The sequence below is a fragment of the Paramisgurnus dabryanus genome, chromosome 18, assembly GCF_030506205.2.
Source record: "Paramisgurnus dabryanus chromosome 18, PD_genome_1.1, whole genome shotgun sequence".
Taxonomy (NCBI): Eukaryota; Metazoa; Chordata; class Actinopteri; order Cypriniformes; family Cobitidae; genus Paramisgurnus; species Paramisgurnus dabryanus.
Window position 1 is genome coordinate 33,947,691 of NC_133354.1, and position 15,521 is coordinate 33,963,211.

The following is a 15,521-nucleotide window of genomic DNA, read 5'->3' on the forward strand; positions in this document are numbered from 1 at the left end:
AGGCAGCGGAGGAAGAGCAATTTAAACCATTACGCATTTTTGCTCTGATGGCCTTCCATACTGAAACTCAATTTGGAGCCTCAGTCGGAGGCTGCAAGCCGACTTGCGAGTCTGCTCTCCGTGCCCTTCCTAGAGAGGAAAGAACACGAGAGGATACAGGCTCGATACGAACATTGTAAAATCTAATGAATGTATTAGGTGTCGCCCAACCAGCAGCTCTACAGATGTCTGTTAGCGAGGAACCACGAGCGATAGCCCAAAATGAGGCAACACTCCGTGTGGAGTGCGCTCTCAAATTAAAGGGGCAAGAAATACCCTGAAGATTATAAGCCAGGGTGATAGTATCAACTATCCAATGAGACATCCTCTGCTTAGTGACAGCTTTCCCTTTCTGCTGGCCACCATAACAAACAAAGAGCTGGTCTGAGGTCCTGAGGCTTTGCGTGCGAACCACGTAGAGTCGCATTGCGCGTACGGGGAACAACAAAGCCACGGTTGGGTCTGCGTCCCCCAGGGGCAGCGCTTGCAAGCTCACCACCTTATCTCTGAAGGGAGTGGTGGGAACTTTGGGCACGTAGCCTGGTCTGGGTCTCAATGTTACACTCGAGACAGCAGGACCAAACTAAAAGCACGAATCGTCAACAGAGAATGCATGTAAATCCCCTACTCTCTTCATGGAGGCCAATGCTATCAGGGTCAGAGTTTTCATTGATAAAAACATCAGACTCGTAGACTGCAAAGGCTCAAAAGGGAGACCTGAAGGCTTCAGCACCATGGACAGGTCTCAGGAGGAAAGAGGGAGGGCGCGAGGGGTTTAGCCTGCGAGCGCCTCTTAAAATGTAATAATTAAATCATGCTGGCCAACTGATCTGCCGTTGATAAGTGAGTGATGAGCAGAAATAGCGGCGATATCAACTTTAATGGCGGAGGGACAGCCTACCATCTAACCTATGTTAAAGATATAAAAGCACAATGTTAATGAGCATTCTCTGGGGTCCTCGCGTTGCGAAGAGCACCGGGTGACGAAAAAGGTTTCATTAAGCGCGTAAGCCCGTCTTGTGGACGGTGCTCGAACCACGTCGATGGTGTTAGATACCGCTTGCGATAAATCACCTAAACCTTGCGCGCGCTCAACGACCATACATGGAGATCGCACAGGTCGGGCGCGAGTGCCAATGTGCCCCTTCCTTGAGAAAGAAAGTCCTTCCTCAGGGGAATCCGCCAGGGAGGGCTGTCGCGAGGAGCATTAACTATGAAAACCAATTCTTGGTCGTCCAGTACGGACGATTAATAAAGGCTCTCCTCGTCCTGCCTGACTTTGCACAGTGTCTGCGCAATAAAGCTCACTGGAAGGAATGCGTATTTACGCACCCCCCGCGGCCAGCTGTGTGCCAACGCATCCACGCCGAGGCTGCCCTCGGTTAGTGAATAAAATAGGCGACAGTGGGTATCGTCCGGCGACGCAAACAGATCTATCTACGCACAACCGAACTTCTTCCAAATTAGCTGGACCGTCTGGAGGTGGAGTCGCCATTCGCCGGGGGCGCAGCTCGGGAAGCGCGTCTGCCGCTGTACTGAGCGAACCCGGGATGTAAATGGCACGAAGGGACCTCAGATGCTTCTGACTCCAAAGGAGGAGATGACGAGCGAGATGCGACAGGTGACGAGAGCGCAAAACCGCCTTAACGGTAAATAACGCAACAGTCGCAATGTTATCGGTGTCGACTAATACATCTTCCCTCGCATCTCCATAGCGGAGCGTACAAGTCCCAGATATACAGCGCACCGCTCGCGGCAGTTGGGGTGCTATGCACACCCCTGAGACTGCAAGCCCGTCATACGTGGTTGATCATCCTGTGCTTAGGGCATCGCATGCCAGGAGACCCATCAGAGGCTTATCTTGATATCAGAAATGCTGGGTCTACTACGGGGAAAAGTTGAAATGACACGCAGGTGTAATGTTTACACGGTGTATGCCGGTGCGCCACGCTCTCCTCGAGACTCGATCGTAAGCCAACGCTGAAGCGGTCTCATATGAAGCAGCTCAGCGGTGTCACAGCCGCAGCATGCTGTCATATGTCCAGGAGCTTCTGAAATTGTTTCAGAGGGACCGCGTACTTCCCTCGAATTAAACCGAGGCAAGTCAGAACTGACTGGTTGCGCGCTCTTGTAAAACACGCCAATTAGTTGATCGAGTCTATTTCCATACTGAGAAAAAGGATCCTCTGCACGGGGCAAAGTTGCTCTTTCCCAGTCGACCTGATGACATAAACAAGCGAGATGCCGAAGCATTAACTCTCTGTGTTCGCGCACGTCTGCCAAGAACGGGCTATTATAAGTCGACGTACATAAAAGCAGAATGCGAACAACGCTCTCTCTGATATTTTAATGCCGTGACTAGCACATGGAGCCACGGAGAGAGAGAGACAGCTCGAATGGTGTACTTAGTATTAATATGCCCACCCCACGACGCAGAGCGAAAACACGGTCTAAAGCGAGGGGAGATGGACACATAAAGTACACGTCTTACAGGTCTAAGGCTGCAAACCGATCTGAATATTGAAATACGAGCCTCGGCGTTATCATACAAAAAGAACACCTTTGTAGAGCCGGTGCGTAAATCAAATCGATCGTAACCCGCCGCGGATTTTGGGTACTATGAGATAAAGGCTGGAAAAACCCTATCATCATCATCTCGGTAAGAGGGACCGGCTCGATACATCCTTCGCCAACAGGACATCGACTTTTGCACGCAGTACATGTGCATCGGACGCTTTCACCACAGTGAAACGAAAGCCCGAGAATTTTGGGGTGTGCCGGATTTAGTAACCGAGGCGGATCGTGCGTAAAACCCAACGAAACGGGCTGGGAACTGAAGCCAAGCACCCAGGCACCGTACGAGGAGAATTAACGACACTACCGAAGTACCCGCGGTGGGGCAGCGAAGCGAGACAGGTGGGACTGCCGGTGCGTCTGCTGTGACAGCATAAACATCTACAGTATGTGTGTGTGACACTGACCTGAGCCCGCTGAGGGTGACGGTCGTCTGGTCTCCTCTACGGAGAGCGCAGACTCCGATGAGGGTGCTGGTGGTCCGGTCTCCTCAGCGGAGAGCTCGGACTCCTCAGGTCACCCGCTGGTGATAGAGGAGAGGTAGGGGAGCTGGTGTGTACCCGCTCACGGCTCTCTCGATCCTCCGGAGACCTAGAGAGGGAAGAGGAATGCACTCTTATGTGTGGTTAAGTGGGTACCGGCCAAAGAGCCGGTGGAACATATGCAAACCAAGGATTTTCCACCCGACCCTCTATCGGGGGAAGGAGCTCCATCTCCTGAAGAGTGATCCTCTGCCAATCCGGGTCGCCCGTCACTGGCCACTTAAACTCCCGATCTTCACGGGAAGCGGCTAAGCGGGCGGGGCGAGCTGCTGACGACCGGTTCCCCTGCGCTGCCGAGATGGGGTCCGAGGAGGGGAACGGAGGTGGCCGCCGCAGGACGCCAACGGCGAGCGGCAGACTGAGGAGCCGGCGTGGTGGACCAAGGGCAGCTCTCTTTCGCCGGGGCATGACTTAGGAGATCGCCTCAGTCTGCGCAGCGGAGCTGTACGACTCCCCGGGCTCGCCGAAGAGGCCGGTCTGTGAGACAGGAGCATTCAAGAAGTTGTTCTCGTCTGCGTCCGTCATGTCAGCCAGACACAGCCGAAGGTGGCGATCTTGAACCACTGTGGTGGACATCGCACGACTGAAGGTCGCGGCCTCCCTCGTAAATCCTTGTCTTTGAAGCTGTAGCAACGTCATTGCGTGCAGGGCTAAAGCCGCCTCTCCGCATGCCTGATGGGCAGCGCCCGTAACCGGACGACTGTCTACAAACACGGGAGGAAAGGGTTGGGCGGTCCCTCCAGGAACGCAGCTGCATCGCAACCCACTGCTCCATGAAGGGGTCCCCGCCCTTAGCGGCTCCGTTGGTGAGGGAGGTGAGGGGTGAAAGCTGAAGCTGAACGCAAATCACGTCAGCTCTTCGTGCCGTCGGGAAAGAAAGGCACAGGAGAAGAGGACCGAGAGGCCCGAGCAGCTCCGAAATACCAATCACGTGGGCGGTACGGTTCGGGCGGAGAGGGGTTAACCTCTCCAACTCTACCGTTTCCGCCGTTCGAGCGGGCACGGCCGCCATCTCTGGAACAACTCCACTTCGGAGGAAAAATTGGACACCCCTCTGATGCTGCAGAAGTGAACGGGACCAGAAGGAGGTCCAATGGATTCGGCAGAAATCGTAGAACACGACTCTGCAGTCTCCACCGGAGCCTCAACCGGCTGAGGATAAAAAGGCCGGTAGGTGGAGGACGCATCCTCCATCCTACTCAGCGTAGTGATGCGAAGAGCGTCCTGCGAGCGCTTGACAGCCGCACCATGGCGGTGTCAGCACTGCAAAGGCGCGGACAGCATTCCCGCAGAAACGTCAGCCGTCTTCGCAATCCAAGAGGATTGTGCTCTCACAGAGAGAACAAAAAACTCTCCACGAACGCAGCCTCGGAGTGCTTGATGCCCAAGCATGAAGACAGCGCTCGTGACCGTCACTGGAACCCTTAAACCTCTCGCATCCAAGATCGCACGGACGAAAAGCAATCCTGAAAAGGACGCTGATCTCTGAATATACGAGAGAGTGGCTGTCTTTAAAAAGACACAGAGCTCTCACGTATCACTCTTTAGGGAAATCACTCTTTAGGTGCTCAGCTGATGATGCGCACAGGGAAAGGCAACGCACACACTAAACTCAAAACAAAAAAGATGCAGAGCAGTGGAATACTGCGAGCGTCCGCTGTGTTAGTACTGCTTGTCAATCAACTTCAGCAACCGTTCCCAGAAGAGCAGAGAGTAGCTTCTCAGTAGCAGATAATGCCGGCTTTCGAAGCGAAAAAGCTAATTTCCCTATTTGCACCTGCTGCTTATAAAGGCACCTGGCGGGGCGGCGCCAGCATTATGCAAATATCTCAATGCCAAGTTCATTGGCGTTTTAGTAGTATACGAAGCAGATTGGTCTCTCTAAGCGAGTTCCCAATTCGTCGGTCACAACGTGACGTCGTAGTGACCGACTGAAAGGGAACCAATGATTACTAATAAGCAGGAGAACGAGGGGGCGTGGACAAGAGACAAGACACCGGAGGCACATCACCCAATAAACAAAGCCATTAACCTCCACATGGGACTGCCAGAACCCTGCCATCATGACTAGACAAATACAAAACATGACTCTTTAGCAGGACCTGAAAGTACCCTCCCTCCTTAAGGAATGCCACCTGGCGGACTGCGCGGGCTCGGCCGACTGCGCGGGCTCGGCCATCCCGTAGGCTGAGGCAAACCAAACAGCGGCCAGTCCAAGGATCGGACCGGATAAGGTAGTCAACCCCTCAAGGTCCGATCGGATTTAACGGCTGCCCTCCAAAGATGCCCTCCAAAAAGCCACAAGTGTGTGTGTGTGTGTGTTGGGTGTGTGTTTGAATGAGATAACATTATTAATATTATTTTTAGTGCTAGGGCGATTTGTCTTTGTGTTGTAACTTATTAAGTAAGTTTGTCTGGTACAGTATGTTTTGTCTCCTGTTTTTTTGTTTTTTGGCTGCAAAGAGAGAGGGAAGAAAGGGAAAAGATAAGAGTCCCGTATGTTTAAAGTGATGGGTAATTTGTTTTGTGTTATGGACTTGGTTGGAAAACCTGGGGCCTGTTTCAATAAGGAGGTTCAACCAACTCTGAGTTTAAACTTGAACACTGAGTTGACTTACTCTGAGATAGGAAACTCTGAGTTTTCGGTTACAGAACAGCTGATCTGAGTTAGTTCAATCGACTCTGAGTAGGTGGACTCTGAGTTAAGGGCGTGCACAGCCACAATGAAAAGCCATCATCAATGAAGCTCAGATATTACGATTTACCATGGCAACAGCACATGACAAAGAGGTCTTAATCCTTTTTACTACTTAAACTAAAAGTGTTGCTGCAAGTGTACAGCAACTACAAGCATATATTTTAAAGTTAAGTGTTGTTTTTGGAAATTGTTACTCTAGTTAATGCGTACATTTCATTTTTCATCACAGTTAAAATATCAGAAGTAAATAAACTGAGGACTGTAAGTTATTATATTCATTTTCATGCGGATGAAATCCCATGGACAAAAATATGACAGCAGCTCAGCTAAAAATGAAATTAAGCATAATACTTTGGCAAATAAGGCTACGAACTTTACAAATGTTTGTCACGAGTAAAACACAAATTCGCCAAGCCGGGATTCGAACTTAGATCACTGACAGTACGTCTGCCCAAACTACTGCACACAGCACTACCCACTGGACCAGCGATAATGACAAGTGGATATAAAAGAAATGTCAAGGCAACTGTTTATATGTAAGAGCACGGCCACAAAAAGACTGGTATTAGTGACGTAACTTGGATATTTATATTTCTAAAATGATTGCAACATTTTTTTTTTAAATTCAGCTCACATAAATGCAAGTGGATATGACAAAAACCCACTTGTGGTCTCAAAGTCCTCTTGCAACATAAATGTAAATTCCTACAAATTAATGCAGCATCATCATCTACAGGATCCTCTATAAAAGCACTTAAAACTTTAGTCACTTACGTCTCTGCACCTCAGTCATCTCAATATACTGTTGAATTTTTTTTATTTAAGTGTAATTTATAAAATATATAAAGCACTAAGGTAAAATGATTTGCACTGGCAATTTGATTATAGCTTAAAGACAGCTAAAAACATATTTTAAAGTGTACATAATAAAAATGTGAGCAAATGAATGAATGTACTAAAGCAACTAACAAGATTAAACACCTATACTCCTTTAAAATGGGGAGGAGACCACAAGAAACTCTGAGTTTACAGGATAAAACCTGCTCTCGACCAGGTTAGGTTCAGAGAGTAAGTTACTCCGGAAACAGTCTCTGAGTATAATTCAATTCAATTCAATTTTATTTATATAGCGCTTTTCACAAAAGTCAATTGTTTCAAAGCAGCTTTACATAAATAGAAGCAGTGAAAAGCACAGAAAAACGACAGATAGCACAACAAAATACATGATAGCATGAGCAGTTAAATTTGCTGCGGCTATGACTCAATATTATAAGTGCACGTATTACTAAAGCAACGTATAGAAGAGGAAGCTAGGTAAAGCCCAAAAAGGCAGTAGTATAAGTTACCTCTCCTTCTGAAACAGTCTTGACTTACCCCGCTGTCTCAGGTTTAACCTACTTCTCATTTTGAAACGGAAAACTCAAGAGTTTCCCTTATTTCAGGGTTAACAAACTCCGAGTTTGCACTTAACCACCTTTCTGAAACGGGCCCCTGGTTGACTAAGTTGTTATTGCCTTATCTCTCTGTCTTTCTTTGTATTTGCATAATAAAAACAATTCTTTTAAAAGAACATTTGCCAGTGTCCCAAAATGGAGAAAAGTCGGACCCCAGGGGGATAAAACAAGAATCCAGAAATATAAAAAAGGAAAACAAAATTTAAGAATAAATAAAACTGAATTTGGGGAAAAAATAAAACTGATTTATAGGGCCCTAGTAAAATACTAGACATAAGCAAAACCCACAATGTTATAAGACATTTTGATATTCAATTCAATTTTTTATTTATATGGCGCTTTTACAAATGTTGATTGTACCAAAGCAGCTTCACATGAAATAGAAACAAAGAAAACAACAACAAAGCATGGTAATTTTAAAATATAGGTTAGGATGGAGTATTTGTGTAAGGTATGCAGACAGAGGCAGCCGTCCAAGTGCAGCATTTATAAAAAAAAAACATAATACAAGATAATCCAGGTAAACATTACAGGACACAGAAACCAACACATTACATTAACAAACACTAGGGCTTTATATACACAAGGGAAAACGAGACAAGAAACAACTGGGGAACAATCAAACAAGGACCAATGAAAAACAGAACTACAACATGACTCATCATTATCATCATTAGTCGGTTGCAAATATTTGTGATTTGCAGGTGTCAACAATATTCTTCCATTCCGTTATGTTTCTTGCTGCTATTTTCATTTTTTCAACTAATGGTGGTATGCGCTGTTGATCAATTTGCCTATGTACTAGGGATGTCCCGATCAGGTTTTTTTGCCCTCGAGTCTGAGTTCGAGTCATTTGATTTTGAATATCTGCCGATACTGAGTCCCGATCCGATACTTCTATAATACATTAAAAAAAAGAATAAAGAAGAGCGAAAAAACAGAACCAGTCCAGGATGTTCCTTATGACATGCCGCACGCATTGCTGTTTCTGTGTCGAGTCAAAAGAGTCTAACTCTGTGCCAGCGCATAACTACAGATGTGTAAAAAAATAATGAATATATAGTATATATGTTCAGGGGTTAAATTGGGGTTTGTTTTGTGGGGATGCTCTGTTGGGAGGGAGGGTTCGAGGGGTAACAGGTTTAATCCTGATGACAGCAAAGCCACTGGGTGTGTTTCAATGACATTTTGTATCTCTGATAGGATTTTATAAGTTTCAGTTTTAAAGCTGTGCCACATGTTGACCCAAACTTTAAAACCTGAACTTTAAATTATGCAAATCTATGAGTCTGACACCCTATATGCATTTGGTGCACATGTCATTATGCACAATTGATCAAACTTTGAATGAAGTTATAAGACTTAACCTCTTTGACTCATTCTAGGCATATGATAGGCTATCCAAAAAGACTCAATTAACAAGAAAAACAACATACTGTTTCAGCAATATATCTTATAAATTAGCCATAGATTCCCTAAGCTGGTCAGCAGTTAGTTATAAAATACCTATAGTTAGGTCGTGATTCATTTGTATAATCAAAATACATTATTTTATTAAACTATACAATCAGTTGCATCCAGTTATCTAGTTAACATTTTGTAATGAGATGAGTGACATGGCTACACATACTTTAATACTTTGTTTCTAGACTTCTATTAAGTTTTTTCGACATGGGCACCATTCTTACCTCTCTTCTCTCTCTCTCTCTCTCTCTCTCTCTCTCTCTCTCTCTCTCTCTCTCTCGCTCATCTCTACAGTAATGTCAAATGATCATGCGCGAATGCGCGTTCTTGAGGTTCTGAGTGAAACGCGGAACTGCGTCTGAGCACATGTTGACAATAACGATCAACGCGTCGTTTAAATGAGCGGTAAAAACGCGGTTTTGTCGTGGGTTCCTTGCACGCACGAGTGTGAAGCCTATGAATGAAAGCACGTCAATAGGCTTGTTCGACTTCATGCGGTGCCGCAACAATCGACAGCCGGGTGACGTCAAACTACCGCGAGAGTGATCCGCAAAATCATACGGAGGAGTTTGCTTTTAAATCGTTCTCGCGGAACTTTGACGTCATGCAGCACCACAAGAACCGGCAGCCGGATGAAGTCGAACAAGCCTATTCTCTTCAGTTCACACGCACCAGCGCAGCGCGTACACTGGCGCAGAGCGAGAACTTAATGGATTTTAAACCCTGCATATGTATCCGAGTCCTGATCGGGAGGTAACGTCCGATTCCGATCGAGTCTGAAACCACGTGATCGGGGCCGATTTCCGATCACGTGATGGGATCGGGACATCCCTACTATGTACTGCAGGTAGAGAAGCTTTGGTTTACCACCCTTTCTTCGACCATTTTTTTCGATTGGTTGATAGAGAACATACTTGTTGATCAGCTCGGACTCAGGTTTGCGCAGACAATGACCGACATATCTAAGTTGCCTCCATTGTATCTTGAGGTCTAGCGGGTCAATACTGATCGTTTGGTATATCACTGCGTTTGAGACTTTGTCCAAGCGCTTGATGTTGAGCATTACTCTGTAGCAGTTGGTGGCAAAACTGTTGAGGCTTTTATTTAAGCTTCTCTGTTATTATCCAGCTTTCGCAACCATACATTGATAAGCATGCTGCTGTATTGATAAGCATGCTGCTTGGAAATTTTTGTTTTGAGATGAATGGGAAGGTTCTTTGAGTGAAATATATCCTTCATTTTCCAGAAGGCTGCCCACGCTAGGGGCTTTCTTGTGCTGATGTCAGTTTTGCTCAACTTGACCATTGATCCCAGGTACTTGAAGTTGTTGACCCACTCAATCCTTTAGCTACCTAGCTCTAAGTTTTTACTCTTATCCTGGATAGTGAATGCTTCTGTTTTCTTCACGTTTACCATGAGCCTGATCTGTTCTGCTTGTTTCATCGAGTTGGGATTGCGCTCTTTCTAGGTAACCTTCCAGTAGTGCAAGATCGTCGGCGAAATCAAGGATCGAAATTTGCTGTTGCTGGTTCTCGTCGACAATGTCTTGGTTGAGTGACAAAGCCGTTTTTGCCTTTGTTGATGCCATGAGATCTCCCATGATTGAGTTTTGCATTCTTCAGGATGTAATCAATGACGATGATGAAGAGAAAAGGTGCAAGAGTATCTCCTTGTAGGACTCCAGTTGTTATGTCAAATTCATCTGTTAATTCTCCTTCGACTAGGACTGCGCTTTTGGAGTTGTTGTATATGGTCTTGATTGCACTGACCAACTTGATTGGGATTCCATAATGATGCAGGATCTCGAACATTTTTCTTCTATCTATTGAGTTGAATGCCTTCTTGAAATTTACGAAGGTCATGTTGTCATGGTTCTGCTAGCTTATCCTGTGTTTAATCTAGTCTTGTGGCAGGATCATGACATGTTCTGTGTGAGATCACGTGGTCTGAGTATTGGTTTTACTAGACCACGTGTTCCCGGTGTCTTGTCACTTTAACCTCGCTCCCTTGTCACCCTCATTGTTTTATCCATGTCACCTGTTGTCTTCATAAGTTCTCCCCTATTTAAGGTCCTTGTGTTTGTTAGTCTGTGCCTGTTTGTTGTTGTTTTTATGTGTGATTCCATGCCTTGTTCCATACCTTGTTAGATCCATGTGAATACTTTGTCTGTTTAGGCTAGTTTATTCAGTGTTTAGTGTTCTTTCTAGTTAATGTTTTAGTGTTACCTTGTTTAGTGTTATCATTCATATTTATTATCTTGGTTATGTTTTTTTGCCCCCTCGTGGGTTGTTTATTTATATTTTTTGTTATAAATTCCTATTTTTGATACACCTGTGTCTTGCGATTGTGTTCTGTCAAACGTAACGTGACAGAATGAACAGGCCAAATGAACCCAGCAGACACATGGGCCTATCCAGAGACTTTGATTGTTTTCGAGGTACCAGGTTGATGGTCCGCAGGACACTCTCCTCTAGGGGGGCCGCCATGTCTGTTCATGGTCCTAATCGCCAGATGGCAGCCGCAATCAGAGCGTCTCATTCCATCCCGCTTTTCCCTATTATGGAGGATATGGCCATGGGGGTTGTGGCCTTAAGCGATTCGAGGCCCTCCTCTCCTACCCCAGAAAGTTTCACTCCACCTGTTTCCCTTTGTGGAAAACAGGAGAAGAGAGTTTCATGGGATTCACCATCCAAAGGGTTCTTGTTGGAATTTCCTGCGCCTACCACAGTCCTCACCTCTCCTGCCGCGGCTTCTGCGCCTTGGCCGAGGAGGAAGAAGAAGAGGACAGGGTTGTTGCCACAGCCGGCGCAGCCTCTGCCACTGCCCGCTGCAGCTCCCTTTGTCTCGGCTTCCCAGCCCGCTGCAGCGTCCCTTGTCTCGTCTTCGTGAGTGTTGAAATCTCCTAGTATCAGAAGAACATTGTGGATTGGGAAGTCTTTCGCACACTTTTGGAGGTCATCATAGAACTTATCTTTCTCGGAGTCACAATTGTCCTTGGTTGGTGCATAAGCTATTATTATTGTTGTTGCTGGATTGCCTACGAAGTTTGCCACCATTATTCGTTCAGATATCTTCACAATAGAGACTCTTTGAAAGTCTAGTGTTCATTAGGATACCTATTCCGCCTTGACCCTTTGATGTTGCTGAAGAATAGTCAAAACGCCAGGTGTTTCCATCTTCGAGCATCTCCGTGTGCGTGTCAACTTGTTGATTCGTTTGCCGTTGTTCTTGTATGGCGACGATTTCTATTCCATTTTCAATACAACCATGAATTAGCTAATGTAGTTTGCTGGTCTTCTTAAAGCTCCAATGTGTAGGATCTACTCCCATCTAGCGGTGAAAGTCTATATGACAAGCAACTGAATATTACTTTCTAGCCCCCCCCATTTGGAACGCGTTTTAACTCGTACTGTGGCCCGGCCGTGTCATGCCAAGGTTAACATAGCTTCCAGTAGCTACAAAGCAAAAGCAATCAGAAAAAAAATGAACAATTTGCAATGTCCTTTGCCTGTGATCCATCAAAGCAACACAGATTTATGTTTAACATGAAAAAAGTCTGATTGTCATGATATGTCCGCTTAAAATCACATACAAAAAGCAACCATGAAGGGTTTAAATGGACGCAAACTAATATTATGTCAAAGTACAATGCTTATGTTTTAAGTAAACGTTACATGTCCATGTATATGTAAGAGCTTTCTCTCATATTGGTAAAAAAAGATCGCGCAACTTTCACACGCCTGTAAAATGAAACGAAAGACGCGCAGATCAGACGCTTTTATCAGAGAATTATGTCAAACATTATGTCAGAGTACAATGCTTATGTTTTAAGTAAACGTTACATGTCCGTGTATATGTAAGAGCTTTCTCTCATATTGGTGAAAAAAGATCGCGCAACTTTCACACGCTTGTAAAATGAAACGAAAGACGTGCAGATCAGACGCTTTTATCAATGAAAGGCTAAAAATAGGGCTGTCACCGTGTGTTTGTGCTAGAGGTCAGAAAAGATGAAAAACATTTATCTCAGTACCTCAGATTACATAAATGGGCGGAGAGACGGCGTGTGGCTGTTTGAACACAATAAACCACATGCATGTTTACACTAACAAGTGTTATGCATGATCATGCTAAAGTTAGCCAAGGAACTATAAAGCTTCAAGTTTACAACATGGACTGTATAGATGTAAACGAATATGCTGAATTACCTGTGGAGAAGATATAAAGTGCAACTTCAGTGTCCCTTGAGCCCCATCGGAAAACTAACTCAAATAGTGACTTTGGTCTTGATGTTTTTCCTGTCACGTTGTCGTTTAAAATCCCAGTTTCACTTCCTTGGCGATTTGTTTTAATGTCCTCGAGAATATGTCTTCAACAGGCTTTCAAATCAAAGCATTAAATCGCAGGTTCATCACGGTTTGCAGCTGTCGCAGCCGAAGGATTCAGCTACGCAGGTCACAGGCTGGATACGTCATCAAGCCTGGTTTATTTAAATCAACTGAGCATTACATTCGCAAGTCATACGCATATTACATCAATTTACAATTAACTAAGAATAATTGTCAGCTTTATAATGGTTAATATTCTGAAATAAGACTGTCTTGATGACGTATACCGCCTACACATGCAACCTCCGGAGGCTTCAGCTATCGGCCAGCGTGAGTGTAGAGAGAAAGCGCGAAAGGCGGAGCTTGAATTTCAGGAATGTCCCTCGTCGGCGAATGTATTTCAAAGATGGAGGCACAACATGGATTCAGCCAGAGTATGCATTTTAAATAGCAGATTCTACACTTACGAGAATTCTTTGATTAGTGGGGTGGAAGTAATTACACATGAATGAGCACATACTTTTGAAAGAAAACATGGGTTTTTGTTAAGAATTAACTAAATAAAGTACACAGTAGATCTTTAAGATATTATTGTGTCCGACCTTGGTGAAAACGGGGAAAAACAAATACGATAAAATCTTCATCTGGGAAATATACTTATGCCACAATTGTTAGCTTGTCCGGATCCAGGCAGATATTCAACCATTATATTGAATGACACTTGCATTACATGTGAACTGCTTTTTTAATGTAAAGCTGCTTTGAAACTATTTAACAATTGTCAAAGTGCTATATAAATAAAATTGAATTGAATAGATAAATTAGATGACAAACTCCGTCCAATTTACATATTTCGTTGCAAAACGAGATAACTCGTTTTTTTTCCCGAAATCTCGTTTTTTGGTTGTGCATTACAATTAATATCAATTCAACTGCAGTTGGTTTATTTTGATTTATACCTGCATATCTTAAAAAATACAGCTAAGTAGCACTATAAAACAAAATAATAACATGATAACATAATAATAAACATGTTTTGACAAAAAATAAAAAAACTGAGTTATCTCAGAAAAAGCAACTTTCTATTATTCATCTTGACAAGAGCTACAACTTATAAAATAAAGTTGACTTTTTTCAACTATAATTTATAAGTTATAACAAATTATCTGTGGTTATAACAACTCATCTTTAGTCAAGATAAATAATAGTAAGTGGAAATTACTTAAAAAAAATTAAGACAGTAAGAATATTTTACAGTGTAGGAGTTTGCTGTTCTCATCAGTATAGTCAGGCTTTGCTTTCTTGCCCAGATTTGCTCTATGGTAGGAGGGACCCAACCCTGTTCCTGGAGGGCTACCGTCCAGCAGATTTTAGCTCCAACCCCAGTCAAACACAGCTGAAGCAGCTAATCAAGGTGTTCAGGGTTGCTTGATAATTACAGACAGGGAGCTGTGTCGGAACTGAAGTCTGCAGGACGGTAGCCCTCCAGGAGCAGGGTTGGGCACCCCTGCTCTATGGCCTGTCATGCCCACAGCAACTCTTCATTCACACAACAGCCATTGAGCCAAATCATCCTTTAGAGTTCAGGTTTGGTTTATCTTTTGTTCTTGCTTACTGAACCCAGCATCCTGGTTATTTTTCTGACTGTGTCAATATACTTCTTGTTTTTAATTTGTATGTTTCCCTATATTCTTGACAAACATTGTTTAGGGTAACATGATTTATTTATATTTGGATTTATATTTTGGATAATGTTCTTGTCTTGTTTTCGGAATCTTAAAATACATTTGCATTTGGGTCCAAATGTGGTCTCCCATAGTGTCAATTATGTTTTTTTCATTATAAATTGTGGATATCATACAAATGATGCCAATGAATTGCACTTTCACTATCATTTAAGCCCTTAATTTAACATGTTTCTGCTTCTCAGTAAGGAAACAAGAAATCATCAAAGTAACTGAGCAGCTTATTGAAGCCATCAGCAATGGAGATTTTGAGAGTTACATGTGAGTTCTGAAGCCATTTCTCAATAATGTTATTTTTAAGATCTTACAAAGGTTTTATATAAAAATATGCCATGCAAAAACAAATGATCTTCCCTTCAATAGAGCCAGATGGGTTTTCGGTGGTGGGGGGTGCAGTGCTTCTGGGGCCGTATTCACAAAGATTTTTTAGGCTAAAAGTAGCTCCTAACTGGCAAATTTAGGAGCAACTACTAAAAATAATGGGCGTGTCACTCCTAACTTTAGGACTCTTAATTTTTTTCACTAAAAGTAATTCACAAAGCATTTTAGCCCTAAAAGTAGCACCTAACTCTGGGACAGCTTAAAAGAAGTCGAGAGGACTCCTAACTCACTAAGACCTATTCACAAAGGATCGTAAAATGGCTTAGGTGCTGATTAACACATACATGGACAGTTTCACC

At 44.0% G+C, this 15,521-nt stretch overlaps 1 protein-coding gene across 8 annotated transcripts in view; it reads left to right on the forward strand.

Annotated features, from left to right (window-relative positions):
• Positions 1-15,521, forward strand: part of camk2a (calcium/calmodulin-dependent protein kinase II alpha) — a 901,358-nt gene that overhangs the window by 647,602 nt on the left and 238,235 nt on the right. For 6 of the 8 annotated variants that reach the window (XM_065287693.1, XM_065287695.1, XM_065287688.1 and 3 more), the window contains one exon: positions 15,027-15,102. The exons of the other annotated variants lie outside the window; for them this stretch is intronic. In XM_065287693.1, the coding sequence (XP_065143765.1) occupies positions 15,027-15,102 (76 nt within the window). The remainder of the gene's footprint in view (positions 1-15,026; positions 15,103-15,521) is intronic. 8 annotated transcript variants of the gene reach the window in all.